The sequence below is a fragment of the Hemicordylus capensis genome, chromosome 3 (assembly GCF_027244095.1).
Source record: "Hemicordylus capensis ecotype Gifberg chromosome 3, rHemCap1.1.pri, whole genome shotgun sequence".
Classification (NCBI taxonomy): Eukaryota; Metazoa; Chordata; class Lepidosauria; order Squamata; family Cordylidae; genus Hemicordylus; species Hemicordylus capensis.
In genome coordinates this window covers 88,393,177-88,411,001 of record NC_069659.1, presented here as the reverse complement: position 1 = coordinate 88,411,001, position 17,825 = coordinate 88,393,177, and the positions used below count along the sequence as shown (strand labels likewise).

At 40.3% G+C, this 17,825-nt stretch overlaps 1 protein-coding gene across 4 annotated transcripts in view; it reads right to left on the bottom strand.

The window, feature by feature from the left end:
- The window catches only part of IL10RB (interleukin 10 receptor subunit beta), a 43,679-nt gene continuing 25,854 nt past the window's right edge, over positions 1–17,825 (bottom strand). For 2 of the 4 annotated variants that reach the window (XM_053307921.1, XM_053307923.1), the window contains 4 exons: positions 13,983–14,158; positions 11,335–11,485; positions 9,692–9,834; positions 7,758–8,161 (listed from right to left, as the gene is read on the bottom strand). In XM_053307921.1, coding sequence (XP_053163896.1) covers positions 8,057–8,161; positions 9,692–9,834; positions 11,335–11,485; positions 13,983–14,158 — 575 coding nt within the window. In that variant the 3' untranslated portion in view covers positions 7,758–8,056. Of the gene's footprint in view, positions 7,690–7,757; positions 8,162–9,691; positions 9,835–11,334; positions 11,486–13,982; positions 14,159–17,825 lie in introns of those variants that run through there. The other 2 variants (XR_008319185.1, XM_053307922.1) reach the window with 2 other exon arrangements.

Below are 17,825 nucleotides of genomic sequence, written 5' to 3'. Positions count from 1 at the left end.
TGATAAACCAAACAGCATATTTGTATTCAGAACAGGTATTATTTTGAACAAGGGTTTCTCTTAGTGTTGAAAAGTTTATCACAAGGTGTACGTGTGTTGATTGGAGCAGTTACTGCAGTGTGTTTGATTCCACACACCCTCTTCCATGACAGCAATATGCATGCTAATAGAAGCTCAAGAAGTTTCACTTTCCATTTAAGAAACCGAATGTAACATTGTGGCCAAAGCTTTACAAATGCGGCCAGACCACCATTCTAATAACATTTCATGTCATCTCATATAACTTTTGCCTCGCATGGTATACACAGTGGTAAGTGGTTTTAGTCTTCTTGGGTTCTGCTGCTGATAGTTGTGCAATGAGGGAACATGAACCACATCACATCCTGAGAATAATCACTGTTTGAACTCTAATACCTACAGTGTTTGTTTCTTCCTTGCAGATATTTTTGGATACATATGTTGTAAGAGCTAGTGCAGTGCAGTGAATAAGGTTAATGGTCTTAGACTGAAGAGACCTGGGTTCAGTTCCTTGATCAGCCATGAAACTGTGTAACCTTGAACGAGTCACCATCTCTCTTCACAGGATTGTTGTGAGGATTAACACTGTATATACAGTAATATCATGAGCTCCTGGAAGGCAGGGCATGATAAAGACATAATAAATACATTTTACTGCAAGTTTCTAGGGAGTCTAGTCTGGTCAGAGGTTTCATACAGTCCAGTCACATATTTAAAAGATGTTGTATAAGTTCCCCTCTTATGACAAATTATGAGATCAGTTAATGCACTGGAAGAGATACTTAGTAGTAACACACAGTATTATTTTGATGTCTTCCTTTGTGATTTCCAATAAAGACTTAATTTCACTCATGAAGAGCACATTAACACATTTTAGAGACAGAATAAATGGTTGTTTGTGAAATATTGTTAGAATATGGTTCTCTCGCTATCCAGTGAAGCACACGTTTGTGGCTGAATCCATTTTCTTCATGTCTAATCTTAAAATACACTAACTGTTGAATAATATGCCACCTCATACTATCATAATCTATTTCTCAACATACCACCACAAAATTCTGTGATGTGATTACAATAAATGTAATTACATGTGATGTGATTACAATAAATGTAAAAGATTTCCTCTCTGGTGCAACACCAAAAAGCTACAGAGAAAGTGAAATCAATAGTGTTTACCCTATAGTTCAACTAATTCCATAAAGAGGCAATCATATGACTCATTGGAAAGGATAATAGCATGCTATGAGACAATAGCCAAATCACAAGATGGCAGGACAGAGCCTGCTAGGCTCTGTACAGATTTTTTTTTGAATAATATTGGAATGTAGAATCCTAAAAAGCTTGACATCTGAGCCACCTCTTTTTCCAGATTTAATTGTAATACAATTAATACCAAGTTGCCCCAAAATTACTTGATCTTATTTGCTCCAAACTGCTCAGAGAAATGGTGGAATACATAATTTCATATAATTTTATTGTTGCTGTGGTCATTATTAATGGCTCACAGTTGAGATATTCATCAAGCCCAAGAAGTTAAGTTTAAAAGCTATTATAATATTTTTGTCCATGTCTCTTCATCAAAGAAGCAATAGGAGAGAACCCGCAGGGGCAGTCTCCTAGGGCCACACTTTGAAAAACACTTTCCTCAATTTTTTGATGCTAAGATCACAAAGATTTATACACATCAAAAACTTCTATTTCAGTTAACAATATTGCCTACTGGGTTTTGTTTTCCTTTTCTACAAAAATATATTCCTCTTATTGTTTGTCATATTCCATCGTTTAGAGTGCATTTGCCTTGCACCGTTTACTCTTTTCTCTGCTCCAGTATCTAATGGCTGCACTACTATGGATTGGAACAACCTATCAGTTGTCTCCTATGGGAACAAAATTGTGCCGACTGTGACCAGACCGGGCTTGAAGAGGCAAGGATTTACCAATGCTGGCATTAGGATAGTGTTAGTAACCATTGTGGGTACTAACCCACAAAAGGTTGCCCAAAGACCAACCTCCTTTCCTCAGGCCTGACCATTAAGTGCGGAGTAGCAGACTTTGTTTGTATACTTTTACAGTGTGCTTAATGAAGTGAGAAAATGTGCCACTTTCCAAACCAATATAATACTGGCAACAGAAACCTTATGCCTAAACTGAAAACCACATTTTTTTTCAGTGCACAGCGGAGGTCAGAAATGGGTTAAAATGTTAAAGATGTCTCAAACTTGCTCAGATACCATTATAAACTACTGTGTGCACAATCCAATGCACACTTACATATGGACACACTCTACTGAGGTTTACTTCCAAGCAAATATGCTTCAGATCTGGCTACATGGCAGTTTCACGCTCTGTGGGTGCATGTTTGATGCCACGACTGCTGTTGATGCAATGTTTTAAATATCTGGGCTGGATTCATCAAGCATTCTATATAGGGCTTCTGTTGGGACTCTTCAGGAACAAAAGGTGCTATGCAACAGTATTTATTGCATTAAATAAATGGAGATTGGAACAATCCAGTTAGTAATGACCAAGTTATACTGAAATGGCGACATCCAGGAAAATAAACAAATGGACCATAGAACAAATCAATCCAGAATTTGCATTTGAGGCACAAATGACCAGGCTCAAATTATCATACTGTGAAAATCCAACTCCCTTGAGAAGTCCATAAGGCTGGGGAAGGTAACAGGGCCATTCTATCTGCCTTGCCGGGACTTACTTAAGCCCCTCTGCCTCCTGTGGACATTTCAGTACAGACGGAGTGCAGCCTGCTTGTTGGTTGCCAAGTTCCAGCTGGCTGATTGCCAGCCTCCCAGATTGTTGAGTTCTACCACCTGCTGCCTGTCCTGGGAGCTGCTTGTGAGGGGAGTGGCTTTTGGGGCTTGCAGGCTTAAAAGCAAGGAGGCTTGCCAAAGGCATAGCCATTGGGCCACCCTCGAAGCCGGCTGCCAAAGGGGGCCGGCCTTTTGCAGATATGTGTTTGGGCTCTCTTGAGTGGGATGGTGCTGGGAGTGTGCCTGGTAGTTTGGGGGCAGCTATTACTGTAGTGGCGGGGAATAAAAGAATTGGCACTGGCAGAGCAGCTGGCCGTTACAGGGAAAGGGAAATCAGTAATTTAGTAACTGTTCCCACTTCTGGATGCCCTGTCAGCTCTCTGGCCTCGGGAGCAGTTCCAACTTCCCACAGTACCTAGTCTTGCTCCTTTGTAATGCCAGGTTGGTTCAGAATAAGACTGAAATAATCCATGACTTGAGGGAGCTGACCTGGCATGTATAACTGAGACCTGGTTGGGGGAGGCGAGTGGTCCAGTGTGGGCTCAGCTTCTCCCACCAGGTTACTCTGTCGTGGAGCAGGCCAGGGGAAGTGGGTGGAGGGTGGACTGGCTGTGGTCCATACGAATACTATTTCCCTTACCAGGGCCCCTGTGAGACAGTTGACATATTGAGTTCATATTTTTGAGGCTGGGAACTAGGGATAGATTGGGGATTCTGTTGGTGTACCGTCCACCCCGCTGCCCAACGGACTCCCTAACTGAGCTGGTCGCTGAGTTGGTGTTGGAGTCTCCTAGACTTTTGGTGCTGGTGCTGGGGGACTTCAAGATCTACTTGGGGGCTGGCTTGTCTGGTGTGGCTCAGGAGTTCATAGCGGCCATGACAACTATGGGCCTATCCCAATTAGTTTCTGAACCAACTGATGTTGCCGGCCATGCACTCGATTTGGTCTTTTGTTCAGATCAGGGGGGGTGTTCCGTGGGTGGGGGATCCAGTGGTTTCCCCATTGTCATGGATGGACCACTACCTGGTTAAGGTTGGTCTCACAGCCACAATCCACCCCTGCAGGAGTGGTGGACCTATTAGGATGTTCCATCCGAAAAGGCTGCTGGACCCAGTAGGATTTCAAAAGGCCTTGGAGGATTTTGACGTTGGTGCGGCCGTTGATTCTGTCGATGCCCTGGTGGAGATCTGGAACAGAAAACTCAACAGGGCAGGAAATATGATTGCTCCTAAGCGTCCCTTCCAACCTGCTGCAAAAATGGCCCCTTGGAATAGTGAAGAGTTGCGGGGGCTGAAGCGGTTGGGTTGGCGACTAGCGCACAAGTGGAGAACTCGGATAGAATCTGACAGGATTCAGCATGTGACCCATTTGAGAACTTATGCGGTGGCAGTACACGGAGCGAAAAAGAGATTCTGGTCTGCGCGCATTGCGGTTGCAGGTTCACGCTCAGCGGAGTTATCCTGGGTTGTGAGGAGCTTAGTTTCTGCTCCTTCTACTTCTAATCAGTCCCTGGAGTTGCTCTGCTGTGATGCCTTTAATGGGTTCTTTGCGAATAAGTTCTCCTGTATTTGGGCTGACCTGGACTCCACTATTTCTGCAAGGTCTATGGAGGAGGTGTCCAGTCATCCCTCTTGCAGTATTAGATTGGATCAGTTTCAATCTGTGACTCCTGAGGATGTGGACAAGTTGCTTGGGTAGGTGCGGCCTACCACCTGTTCTCTGGATCTTTGCCCGACTTGGCTGCTTCTATCTAGCAGGGAGATTGTTGGAGATGGCCTAGTTAATCTCATAAATGCATCAGTGAGAGTGGGTAGGGTGCCTCCTTGTCTGAAGGAGGCAATGGTCAGACCACTCTTAAAGAAGCCTTCCCTGGACCCCTTAGTGATGGATAGTTACAGGCCAATCTCCAATCTCCCTTGGTTGGACAAGGTGATTGAGAGGATGGTGGCCGACCAGCTCCAGGCAGTCTTGGAGGAAACTGATTATCTAGACCCATTTCAAACTGGCTTTAGAGCTGGCTATGGCATTGAGACAGCCTTGGTCAGCCTGATGGATGACCTTTACCGGGGAATCGACAGAGGGAGTGTGACTCTGCTGGTTCTTCTGGATTTCTCAAAGGCATTCAGTACCATTGACCATGGTATCCTTCTTGATTGCCTGGGGGAGTTGGGGATAGCGGGCACTGCCTTGCAGTGGTTCCTCTCCTATCTCTCGGGTAGATTCCAGATGGTGGAACTTGGTGACAGTTGCTCCTCAAAACGGGAGCTGTTATATGGAGCCTCAGGGCTCCATTCTGTCACCAATGCTTTTTAATATCTATGTGAAACCGCTGTGTGAGGTCATCAGGCGGTTTGGTGCTGGATGTTATCAGTATGCTGATGACACCCAAATCTACTTCTCCCTTTCATCTTCAGGAAATGGCACTCATTCTCTAAATGCCTGCCTATGGGCAGTAATAGGCTGGATGAGGGAGAACAAATTGAAGCTGAATCCAAGCAAGACGGAGGTGTTCATTGTGGGGGCTGAGAATCTGAGGGGTGTGCTAGATCTTCCTGTGCTGGATGGGGTTACACTCCCCCAGAAGGAGCAGGTGCACAGCTTGGGAGTACTCCTGGACCCAGGCCTCACCCTGGTATCTCTGGTGGAGGCCATGGCCAAGAGTGCTTTCTATCAGCTTTGGCTGATTTGACAGCTGCGCCCATTCCTTGACGAGCATGACCTCAAGACAGTGGTGCATCAGCTGGTAAAATCCCAGCTTGACTATTGCAATGCGCTCTACGTGGGGTTGCCTTTGTACGTAGTCCAGAAACTTCAGTTAGTTCAGAATGCGGCAGCCAGATTGGTCTCTGGGGCAACCCGGAGAGACCATATTTTGCCTGTTTTGAAACAGCTACACTGGCTGCTGATATGTTTCCGGGCAAAATACAAAGTGCTGGTTATTACCTTTAAAGCCCTGAATGGCTTGGGTCCGAGTTATCTGAGAGAGCGCCTTCTTCTACATGATCCCCACCACACGTTAAGATCATCTGAGGAGGTCTGTCTCCAGTTACCACCAGTTCATTTGGTGGCAACTGAGAGGTGGACCTTCTCTGTAGCTGCTCCTGGGCTGTGGAATGCACTCCCAGCAGAAATCCACAACCAGAATTCTTTATTGACCTTCAGGAGAACCCTTAAATTCTATCTGTTTGGCCTGGCCTTCCAGAGTTTTTAATTAGTTTTAATTGTTTTAATGCTGTAACCTGGTTTTCAGGGTTTTAATTATTCTGATTGTTTAGTTGTTTATGATGTTTTAATTGTTAATTGATGTTTTTACATTGTTTATATTTCTGTTTTAACTGTTATTGGTTTTAATGGTTTTGTTTTAATCGTAAACTGCCCTGAGCCATTTTGGAAGGGCGGTATAAAAATAAAATAAATAAATAAATAAATAATAGAGTGTCACGGGAAAAACCATTGTCCCAGTGATTCTAATCTTTGTAAGTATAGGCACGTCATGGCATCTAAATATCCTTTCCAAGGCCTTCATTGCAACTCTACGAACTGCTAGTCTGCAGTGTATTTCTTGACTGCTGGATCCTTTACTGCTGATGGTTGATCCTAAAAGACATAAACTGTCCACCACTTCAATGTCTTCATGATCAATTCTGAAGCTTGTTGCTGTACCTGCTGTCATTAGTTTAGTCTTCTTTACATTTAGTTGTAGTCTCATTTTTTCACTGTGCTGCTTGACTTTCATTCCTAGAGCCTGCGGATCATCCGCATTCTCAGCTATCAGAGTGGTGTCATCAGTGTAGTGTGGGTTATTGATGTTTCTTCCTCCAACTTTAAAACCACGCTAATAAAACCATGCTCATCTTCTTCCAATCCAGTTTTTCTCAGTATACATTCAGCATATAGTCTTGTCTTACTCCTTTGCCGATCTGGAACCAGTCTGTTTCACCATGTTCCATCTGGACTATGGCTTCCTGTCCTGTGTATAGGTTTCTCATGAGAACAATTAGATGTTCTGAGATGCCAATTTTCCTATGGATATTCCACAACTTGACATGGTCGATGCAATCAAAGGCTTTTCTGTAATCAATAAAGCACGTATCGACTTCTTTTTGGTATTCTTTGGCTTTCTCAATTATCCAGCGTGCATCAGCAGTAATGTCTCTTGTCCCTTGGCCTTTTCTGAAGCCAGCTTGAACATCCAACATTTTGCTTTCCATGTAAGGCTCCAACCTGCACTGGATGAGCATTATTTTGCTAGCATGTTAAATTAAGGATATTGTGCGATGGTTTGCATGATCTGTTCAGTCTCTTTTCTTTGGTATGGATATGTAGACCAACCTCTTCCAATCTGTTGGCCATTGTGTTCTCCAAATTTGTTGGCATAGTTTGGTTTAGAGCCTTGACAGATTCTTCTTCTGTTGCCTACCATATTTCTGTAGCTATCCCATAAATTCCTGTAGTGCTGATCTAACTTCATCTTCCCATACTAGAGGTTCTTGCAAGTAGGGAATATCTTCTAGAGTATCTTGGATGTTGATGTCCCTGCTGTACAGATTTTCAGTATACTCTCTCCATCTCTGTTTGATCTTCTCTGAATCAGTTACTATTTGTCCTTTGGCATCCCTTAACATACCAATTTGAGGTCAGAACCTCCTTCTGAGCTCAGGAATCTTTTGGAAAACTCTCTTTGTTTTTCCGTCTCAATTTCCACCCTCAAGGGCTTTACAGATGTCATTGTAGTACTGCACCTTGTCTAACAGCTTTCTGAAATTCATGACTAATTTAGCTTTAATTTAGTTTAGTCATGACTAATTTATGCTAGATGGTGCCTGGTAGACCCACATGCAGGCAGAAGTGGACTGTTGCCCATCTAGAAACTGGGGTTCTAGCAGCTGCACCAATCATCTGTTTAAGGATGGGGTAGGAAGAGAGAGAGAGAATAGCTTAAATACATAATTTGACAACAGACCAAGTAAAGCTTCAGAGTGTATATATATATCTTAAGAACAGAAAAATTTTATACATATGTTTTATATCTTATAGCTGAATAAATATACTTTTTAAAAACTGTTCATAGACTTACAATTTTTACAAATTTAGAAATTTGAAGTGTGCAAAAGTTAAATGATGCTTTGTAAGTGCCTTCAGAGTGCAGTAGATTATTCCTTCCAGTCTGCATAGTGTGCAAAGGTGTACAGTCTTAAACTTCTTTGAGCCTAGAGGTCGGACATTTGTAATTGCCACTTTGATCAGTTGCTTCTCAAATTAAATATTATAATTTTTCCTCAGAAATTATAGTTATCTTGTCATAGGAATGATCTTCTCCATTTAACTGAGATGCAAGAAACTGTGAACTGTAAAAAGGCTTGTTTAAAAACTGTGGAGAGAGAAAGGATAAAATCAAGACACACATTTATGTATTTGTCCATCCACCACTGGGGCATTTTAGATGAGATATATTTGGGAAGTGTGGCTTAGAGCTGATGCTGAAGCCTTTGCAGTATGAAGGCTAAATAGAATTCTAAGAATCTTTTAAAAGGTCTAATTAGTCATCTGCTAATGGCTCAGGAGGGAAATGCTTGACTATCAAGTAAGGGGTTGCTGGTTCGAATCCCCACTGGTATGCTTCCCAGACTATGGAAAACACCTATATTGGGCAGCAGTGATATAAGAAGGTGCTGAAAGGCATAATCTCATACTGTGTGGGAGAAGGCAATGGTAAACCCCTTCTGTATTCTACCAAAACCAGCCACAGGGCTCTGTGGTCACCAGGAGTTGAAACTGACTCAATGGCACACTTTATTTTAAAAAAAATTCAGCCAGCCAGATGACAGGTATTTGTGTTAGTCCTATGGGAAGAATTCTCAAATCACCAAAATAAGCTTAGCCTCCCCAAGTCAAGGAGATTAGGGACATGATCTAGTGCGAGGGAGAGGATTTAAACAGGGCTTGATATATCTTGAAAACAGAAAACTCCACTCCTCCACCAGCCATTGGCTAGCTGCACACAGATAAAATGTACTATAATGTGCCCATCCATGGTATGAAATAAGAAGCCCATGTATGCCTCCCTGTAAAGCAGTTTGATGAGATATGGTATTTTTTACTTTGTGGAAAACTTCAACAAGTCTCACCACTTGAGGTAACATTAGAAAGGATGAATCATCATGCTAAACTGAAGAGGAAAAACAGTCACCTTGAGATGACTTTCCTCTGACATACTGAGGTAAAACCAAAAACCAAGAGAACAGTCCTCCTCTGAAAGTTTCTTTATGTATGCTCACATAACTTGAGATAATGGGAAGTGGATTAAAGGAGACTGGATGGAATCAGGGCACTAAGACACAATAGGGCAGAAACCACCACAAGGGTATACAGCCAAATTTACTTCATTCACTGAAAGGAGGCAGACCAATACCATACCTTGTGGCACAAGAAATCACAGAAAAGTTTATGTGATAAACATGCACTGCCACACTGTCAGTCTTGTCTTATGCAGATCTTACACTTTGAGCGCCATAGTTATACAGCACTAGGTAGCCAACAGGGTGACAGACATATCCTCATCTAAGTCCAGAAGAAACACCAATCAAGGTAGAGGAACTAATGTTCTTGTAAACTGTGTGGTTATCGTATAGACCCTACACTATATAATATCCCACATAAGGTGGGATATTAAAACATAAACAGTAAGCTGATTTTTGGTTAGCAGCAAGTTTGTCAGGTTTTTTGGCAGTTATGAGCATTATGCAGTGCTATCTTTTCAAATTTACTTAATTTTAGCAATCAGGTTTAATATAAGCATATGTTCTTTGGTAAACTGTAGTGCTAATATTTGGTGATGGCTGTGGTGTGATGTAAAGCTGACAACCAAAGAGCTACACTTACAAACCATAAAAGAACAAACCTCTTTGAAATGCTGTGGCAAAGAATATGAAGGTAAGAAGGCATTTTTGACCCGTCGATAAAGATGTAAAATCAAAAGGCAGCCGAAAGGTAACAACACCAACACTGAGAGTAGGATAACAGTAAGCTGCACTGGATTTACACCTGCATGAGAAAAGAGAAGAACCCAAATCATTTATTCACTGTGAAATATATTATTTAGAACAGATGTATATATTGCTTTTCAACCAAAAAACCCACACACACCTCAAAGCAATTTACGTAGCAAAAGGAACAAGAAGATTGTTCCCTGTAGCAAACGGGGCTCAAAATCTCAAAAAATAAATATATGATCAATTATGATGAATATGTCCTTTAAATAGACACATAGAGTTTTTACTGTTTTATCCTTTAATCATTTCATAAGACTTCATAATCACATTTTTAAAAGTGATGCTAATATTTTTGATGCTGGCTGCACAGAACAAAAACAAAAATTCAACCCATTGTAGGCATGTGTCATCCTACTGCAAAACCCAAGATCTAGGTAGAATGTTATGGCTGGTTCAGATGTAACATGGAACCACTTGGTCCCATTTGACATTCCAAAGGATCAGGAGCATGTGCTACCTTGCTACCCATGCAAATGTGGACATCCACTTTCTATTTAGATTAAAATAAAACTAAACTGACTGATCTCAGTTTATTCTAGCCTATTTACTTGAAATAATAAACTGAAATCTGTAACTTACTTCAACCCTTGGTTCGATACAGATTGCAGTTTCTTTTAAGTTGTTCAGTTGAGACAAGCAGATTGATGGTTCATATGTCACAAAAGTTCTTAGTTTATTCTACCCAAATTGGAAGTGGAGACTTGCACAAGCGTGGGGGCGGGGAAGAGATCATGCACATTCCAGATCATCGGGGACATTGCGTGGGATCAAAACTTAACCATAGTTCTGTGTTACATCTGAACCACCTCATTTTCCCATTTAAGACCAATTTTATGTCTTTGTTTTAGCAGAGTTCCTCTGTCCTGTATTACACTTTTCTTGTTATGTATGTAACTTAAAATCAAGGCCCAATTTTATATAGTCCATGGGGGACAGCACTCACCTGTACATGCATCTGGTCATATTTCAATGCACTTATAAAAGGGGCACCAGCCTATTTACTTGTTGACATTAGCATGCCAACTACTGAAGTGTGGCATGGCTGCTAACATTAACACACAAACTAGCCAGTACATGTGGTAAGTATGTTTGAACATGATCATGCATGTGTGGAAAAATTTCACAGGTAAGTGATGTCTCTATAGCCCACATCTTATAAAAATCAGGTCTTAGTTTTCTTTTGTTGGCTTGAAAGCTCCATAACCTTTTTCTAGTTTGAGAAAGTAGTCATAACAAGGAAAACGATCCTGAAGTATTAAAACCATGGTTATTGCTCCCATATCTGAGACAATGTGCTACGAACTCAGATAGATAAGTAAATATGCACAGAATTAGCCAGCAAGCTTTATAACAGTTTCTGTAGGCCTAATTTTATAAGCACCAGTGTATCGCTTTAATCCAATCAGTAAAGCGGGGGGGGGTGCGAGGGGGAGACTGCAGAATTTTCAATACCACTCTTCATGAATAAGCTTTTAATACACCAAAAATTTACCACTGTCGTTTGTTCTGTGACAAAACACATTGCTCCACTCTCCTTTTTTATTCATTTCACGAATAAGTACTTGAACCTTAAGGCAGTAAGTTGTCCCAGGATCGAGGTCAGATAATATTATTGAATTATGCATTATATTCTCATCTCTTACCTAGTATGAAAGAATACAATGTTACACTAGTGAACTGACAAACTAAAATAGCATGAATTCTTAATAGCATGAATTCTACCTTTAATGTACACACGTTGAGGAATAAGATTGCTAGCAAGTCCATTTGAGCTGATAGGAGTTCAACAATATGTCAGCTCATGGGCCCACAGTGTAGCACCATGTTACAATCACACACTGATTTCACCATGCAAGTGACATGATACTGTTGGTACAAGGAACAACAATTGACAGAGTGCGTATGACATATTAATCTACTTTTTGTGAACTTAATTCACATTCACAAGTGCTCTGTGAGGCAAGATTCTCCTCATGTAATTCAGGAAATGACGCTTCCTCCCCGCCCCACAACCCCGCTCTCCTGCAAGGCTGTACAACTCTGGCCTTCCTGTGATGCTGGACTACAATTCCCATCACAACCGAATATTGGCCACTGTGGCTGGGGATGATGGGAGTTGTAGTCCATAAACAAGTAGAGGGCTGAAGTTCCACAGCTCTGCTCTACTGGTTTCATTAATTCTGGTCCTGCTCCTCCACAGGAGTAGTAAAATCCTCTGAGTAATAAAATGCTCAAGCATTTAAAATTCCTCCTCAAAATCTACACTGCTCTGCAAAAGTCTGCCCCTGATCACCATTCACTTGTCTGCAATTCACCATTCACAGTAGCAGACAAAACTGTCTGCTTGTGGATAATTTCTCCTGCCCCTCCTTGCTAGTCCTATCCTCCCTCTCCCCCTAAATTATAATCCTATGCCTGGGAGCTGGGTAGAAGCAGCTGTTCCTGTCTTGTTTCAAAGGGCCAAACATTTGGCCCAAGGGAAAAGTCTTTTTGTTTCATACCACAACCTGTGTCTCCTATGGGCCTTTCCTGTATGGGAGAGGATCCTATTCCCTTTCAATGCTTGCTAGAACTGCGTAAAAGCCCCCTGGAATGTTAGAATAGGAATTCACCTAGAGAAGTAATACTATATTTGATATTAAATCAATGTAGCAGCTTTCCTAAGACTACCCAGGAGATCTAGAACGAAGCTGAAATGTGAGCCAAAGTCAATCAGGTTAAATCATGTGAAATCTGGCAACATGCATGTAAACATTAAAATATAATCGATCACAATAAATCATACCAACATCAAAATAGCAATCATTAAATAATTTATCACCACCTAATAGTTAACGATTATCTCATATCTATCAGCAGGTCCTTATGAATACTCATCACCTTGGATTGTTATGCAGCTGTCAAGGCTAGCCAATGGTACAGGGATGGAACTTTTCTAGAAAATTTTCTACAGCTATATTTTTCCATGAAAAAACCCCGCATTTCTAAAAATGCATGAATGGATGCAATTCCAATCAAATTGGACAGCTTCAGATTGAAATTTTAGATTACTGTAGCCCTCTTCCAATATTACATTCCCATATTCAATCAGTATGCGAAGGGGTGGGTGTTATGTCCACTAGCTCCACCTCCTGATCTCTTAATGCAAAAAGAGAATTGACTTCACACATATAGAGCTTGTTCCTTCTGCTGAATGTAAGTCAGAAGGGCACCCAGGGGGCCTGACCCTACTCCCCCTCCACATGTTTACTTACTCCATAGACAAAATGTGAGAAGAGGAAATATATAGTTAGTGAGGGTCTCCTTACCTGTTCCTGCTTTGCCTATACTCTATGACCCCCACCTTGACTCCTCTGGTACTTCCTGTAGAGAGTTGGTCCTCTTCCTTTCCTCATAGAGAGTAGATGGAAACATCTCTCTCTCCCCCTACCTATCCATCACGTAGCTGATAGATAGGACTAGGTCTTTCCTATCAAAAATATACTTCAGCAACAAACCTATTTAGTTTAGATTGTACAACAATCTCCATGCGTGTCCTTTAAATAACTGCAACAACTAAACTCTGCACTCCACTCTGTAACTGGAGTGGGTAGCTTCTTTTGGCAATTTGCTAAATAATTACAAACCCTAACATGTTCCTGATTGGCCGGTGCTGCTGTGCATGTGGAAGCCAGCCCGAGCACCGTTGTGCAATAGCACAGTTGTACAACTGCTTAAAGCGGTATGCTGCACTTGCAAGGCCGAACCTACATTGGAAATGATGACTTCCATGTATGCAGCAGTGCCAGCTGATCAGGAGCATCAGCATTGCCTTGTACATCATGGGAGCCACTGGGGCCAGCTAACTTTATTTACATTTATAACCAAGTCCAAACCTCTCTCCACTACACCATACTGGCTCTCAAGTCTCATCTTGAGATTCCTCAGTAAAGATTATTATCAGTAGTATACTTCCAAATGATAAGAGATCAGATAGGCTAGGTTATCTGCTGGAAATTTGTAAGAAATCTAGTTGTTGGAGCTGTCTGGCGGTGAAATTCTAGCTTTTGAAAACACAGAACTGAATAGAGCTTCCTGCACTTTTATATGTAGGAAAGTATATGCAAACACTACAAATGGACAAATGCCAGCAAGCATTACCTGTTCATCATAGTCTTTCTTCCAGATCAACATTTTATAAGTCATACTTGAACCATAAATGCCCTTTATGGACAAACTGGAATAGTCACGTATATTTGTAATGGGGGGATCTGTGACTTCTACATACAATACCCCAGATGTGGATTTAACATATACATCAGGTGGTCCAATGGTTGCTAAATGAGGAAGAAAACAATAGATAACTTACATTTTCAGTCTGTCTTGATTTATTTAAAGTTAAACACACAGTGGGGCATATAATCAACTTGTTTCTTTGCATGAGAAAGCAAAAGTCAAACCACCCTTCAAATACAGATGGAAAATAACTTCCTCTTGCATTTTATTTCTTGCTGCTTGATACTGTGGTTCATTGCAGTGGTTCAGTTCCAGATTTTATTTAAAGGGAAGAACATCTACATGCTTGAATGCACAAGGTTCCAAGTTCCCTCCCTGGCATCTCCAAGATAGGGTTGAGAGAGACTCCTACTTGCAACCTTGGAGAACCTGCTGCCAGTCTGTGTAGAAAATACTGAGCTAGACGGACCAATGCGGTATAAGGCAAGCTTCCTGTGTTCCTATGATATTTCTAGTAAGAATGTATTTCTATTGTTCTTGGACTTCAAAATAATTTAGGAGACTACGGTATATTTACAATTAAATTAAATTGTCATTAAATTTAATCCCTTCAACCTGCATTTTAAATACTATTTGTTTAAATAAGAATATATTTAATTAATTTATGTTATTTATTTTATTACAGGTTTGTGCTATGATCACTTATAAGAAAGTGTCAGCTGACCATCATCTCTCTTTATTCTAATAGGCAAGGATGGACAATGCATGTAAAAATGCCAGTGTTGAGGTTTAAGCTGGGCCTGGGGAATTCTGAAACCTAACCTTCCATCTGATTGACATCCTGATGATCCATATATGACTGACACCCACACACCCTACGTTTAGTTTTTATTATCTGTGATGTGGGACATTTTTATGTGACTAATAGATGTTACACATATCACCAATAATCAATTTTAAACCTTTTTAAATAAATATTATTTAAACAGAAAGACAATGTCCAATGATATTGCTAAGAAGAGAAACAGTATAGAATGCTTTGGTTGCCTCATTTTTGCACCTCTTTTGAGGTTACAGACATGTTGCACTATCTTTGCTGACTCTGGACAGGATCCAGACTGAGTTAGTGGGTCTATGTCATGACTAGAATTAACAGGACTTAAGCTAGTCATAAGTAACTTGTATAATTGATTTCAAATGGTGCTTAGTTGTGGTTTTGTCTGGACCCTGCCCACTGAACAGAAAGTGAGAGAGAAGTAGAGACCGAACAACACATTTCCTTCTCTTTAAAATGCATAAGAATGGTTCTGAATTTTGGAGGTTTACTAGTTCTTGGTTTGGGTTCCAACAAGCCCCTGGCCCCAGCAACTTCCCTGCTGTAACTACTGAACCCAATATTCTCTTCATGACTGAGAATGGAAGTTCTGTGCATTAGTGGCATTCTGGGATTGTGGCCTATATATATACACTGGACGGTAGTGTCAAATAGTTTTACACCAGGTTTATTGTGCTTTCATTATGCTAGAACTGGGCTGCATTTCCCCTAATAGAACCTCAATGACCATTGCTTAGTAGCACTCTTATGAACTAGAACAAAATGCCACCGGCTCATTTGGTGGAGGCCACTGGCTTGTTTGGTGGCAGCACATGACTGGGCTCTCTCTGTGGCTGCCCTGGGACTTTGGAATATGCTCCCTAATGAAATAAGAGCATCTCCTTCTTTGTTTTCAGGAAGAACCTCAAGACTCTCCTGTTGTCACAGGCTTTTAATTAGAATTTTAATAATTTTATAACTTTTTAAAATATCTATTTTATTCTATTGTTTTTATTGCCATGTATTTTAATTTGTAACTTGAATATTTTAAATCAACACCGCCTAGAGATGTACATATCAGGTGGTATAGAAATATGATAAATAAATAAAATAAAAGGCAGCAACCACTTCTTGATTCAGAAATGAAGTAAAACATAATATGTGCACAAACTCACTTACCTGGCTCCTATAGCCTTACAAATATTTTAAAAAGTATTTCCACTTTTTAAAAAGGCTCAGATTGTCATATTTCATGAACCTATAATTCCACCAACAGTTTAATCACCATAATATTCCCAAACTGCAGTTAGTAACATTGGGAGTTAGAAAAATGAAAGAGGCACTCTAAAAAGAGATCACTAACTATGCACTATTTAAAACATTCGGTCGAACTTCACTGTAGCACATTTTCTTCAAAACAGTTGTTTTAATATTTGACTGTATTGTGTATAAAGTTTTAAACACTACCTTGGCATATTTTTTATGAAGAATAATATAGACCTCTGTAAATAGAAGGATAGCGTTCCCTTTGTAAAGGCAGACATATCTATTGCCTTGGAACAATTCCAGAGGACATCTAATTTGACTTCTTCCTCTACTTCCCCACCACCACTCCAATTCTCCTTTTAAATATATATATATATATTTATTTGATTTATATACCCCCCTTCCAAAATGGCTCAGGGCGGTTTACAATTAAAACAAACCACTAAAATAATAAAGAGCTAAAACAAATTAAAAACAATATAACAATTAAACAATTTAAAAACATTTTAAAACAATAATAAAAAAATTACAGTGATTAAAAGCCCCAAAATTGGGTTAGAATACTAAAACAGATTTAAAAACCCTGGAAAGCCAGGCCAAACAAATACGTTTTAAGGGCTCTCCAGAAGGCTAACAGAGAATTCAAATTGCAGATTTCCACAGGGAGCGCATTCCACAGCCCCGGAGCAGCTACAGAGAAGGCCCGCCTCCGAGTCGCCACCAGATGAGCTGGTGGTAACTGGAGACAAACCTCCTCAGATGACCTTAATGTGCGGTGGGGATCACGCAGAAGATGAAAAGAAAACAAAACTTTTCTGTTTTGTATTACTGTATTACTTTTAAAAAAGAAAAGGAAAAAAAGAGAAATCAACAAATCCTAAAACTAAAAAAAAACTTTAGCTTTCATTAAAATTTTGAAGTGACAGATGGTCACTGAATTTGCATAGATGCTACCCAGTAGTCTAAAAAAATGTTTTTAAAAATCTAGTCATACTATATATACAAATGTTCTCCTCTAGCCAACTTTACATTATTATTGCATTAATGCCAGCAGATAAAATGCATTAAAATAATTTAACAGAGCAGTTGTGAGTACTAACTGCAAACATCCTCCAATTTCCATAGCCTCTTCATCAGCACTGTAGCTGGTTTTGGGACTATAGTGTTCTCATGCAGAAAATGAAAAAAGTATAACACCTCCAACACTGCTTACTAAATAATGTTCAAAGTTACCTTATTCCTTCCTTGAAGGAGGTTGTTTTTTTTTAAAAAAAAGATCAAATAAGGACAGCCATCTCTCCCCACTATCACCAACATAGTTTCTCAAAGGAGCAGTAGAATGTCACCTTTATTAGGACTAACTGAAAATCACGGTCCGCCTTTTGAATTTCACAGCCCAACATGGCCAATTGCCAAAGGCCTCCTTGGACAGTTTCTTTTTCTTAAAGCTGTATAAGATGAGGAACAGAATCCTGGAAGAATGTCAAATATCAAAGGTTATGAAAGGGAAACTCCTCTATCATTTGCAACCATATAAGTTTGAGCAACCCTGTCTGGTAGCTTTATCTTCACCAGCTTGTATAAAAAGGTATTTGCATAAGGGGTCTTGTATATTTCTTTATGCTATTTCTTTGAGAAACTATGTTGGTGATTAAAAATAGGGGAGAGAGATTTTTTATTTTAGTTAT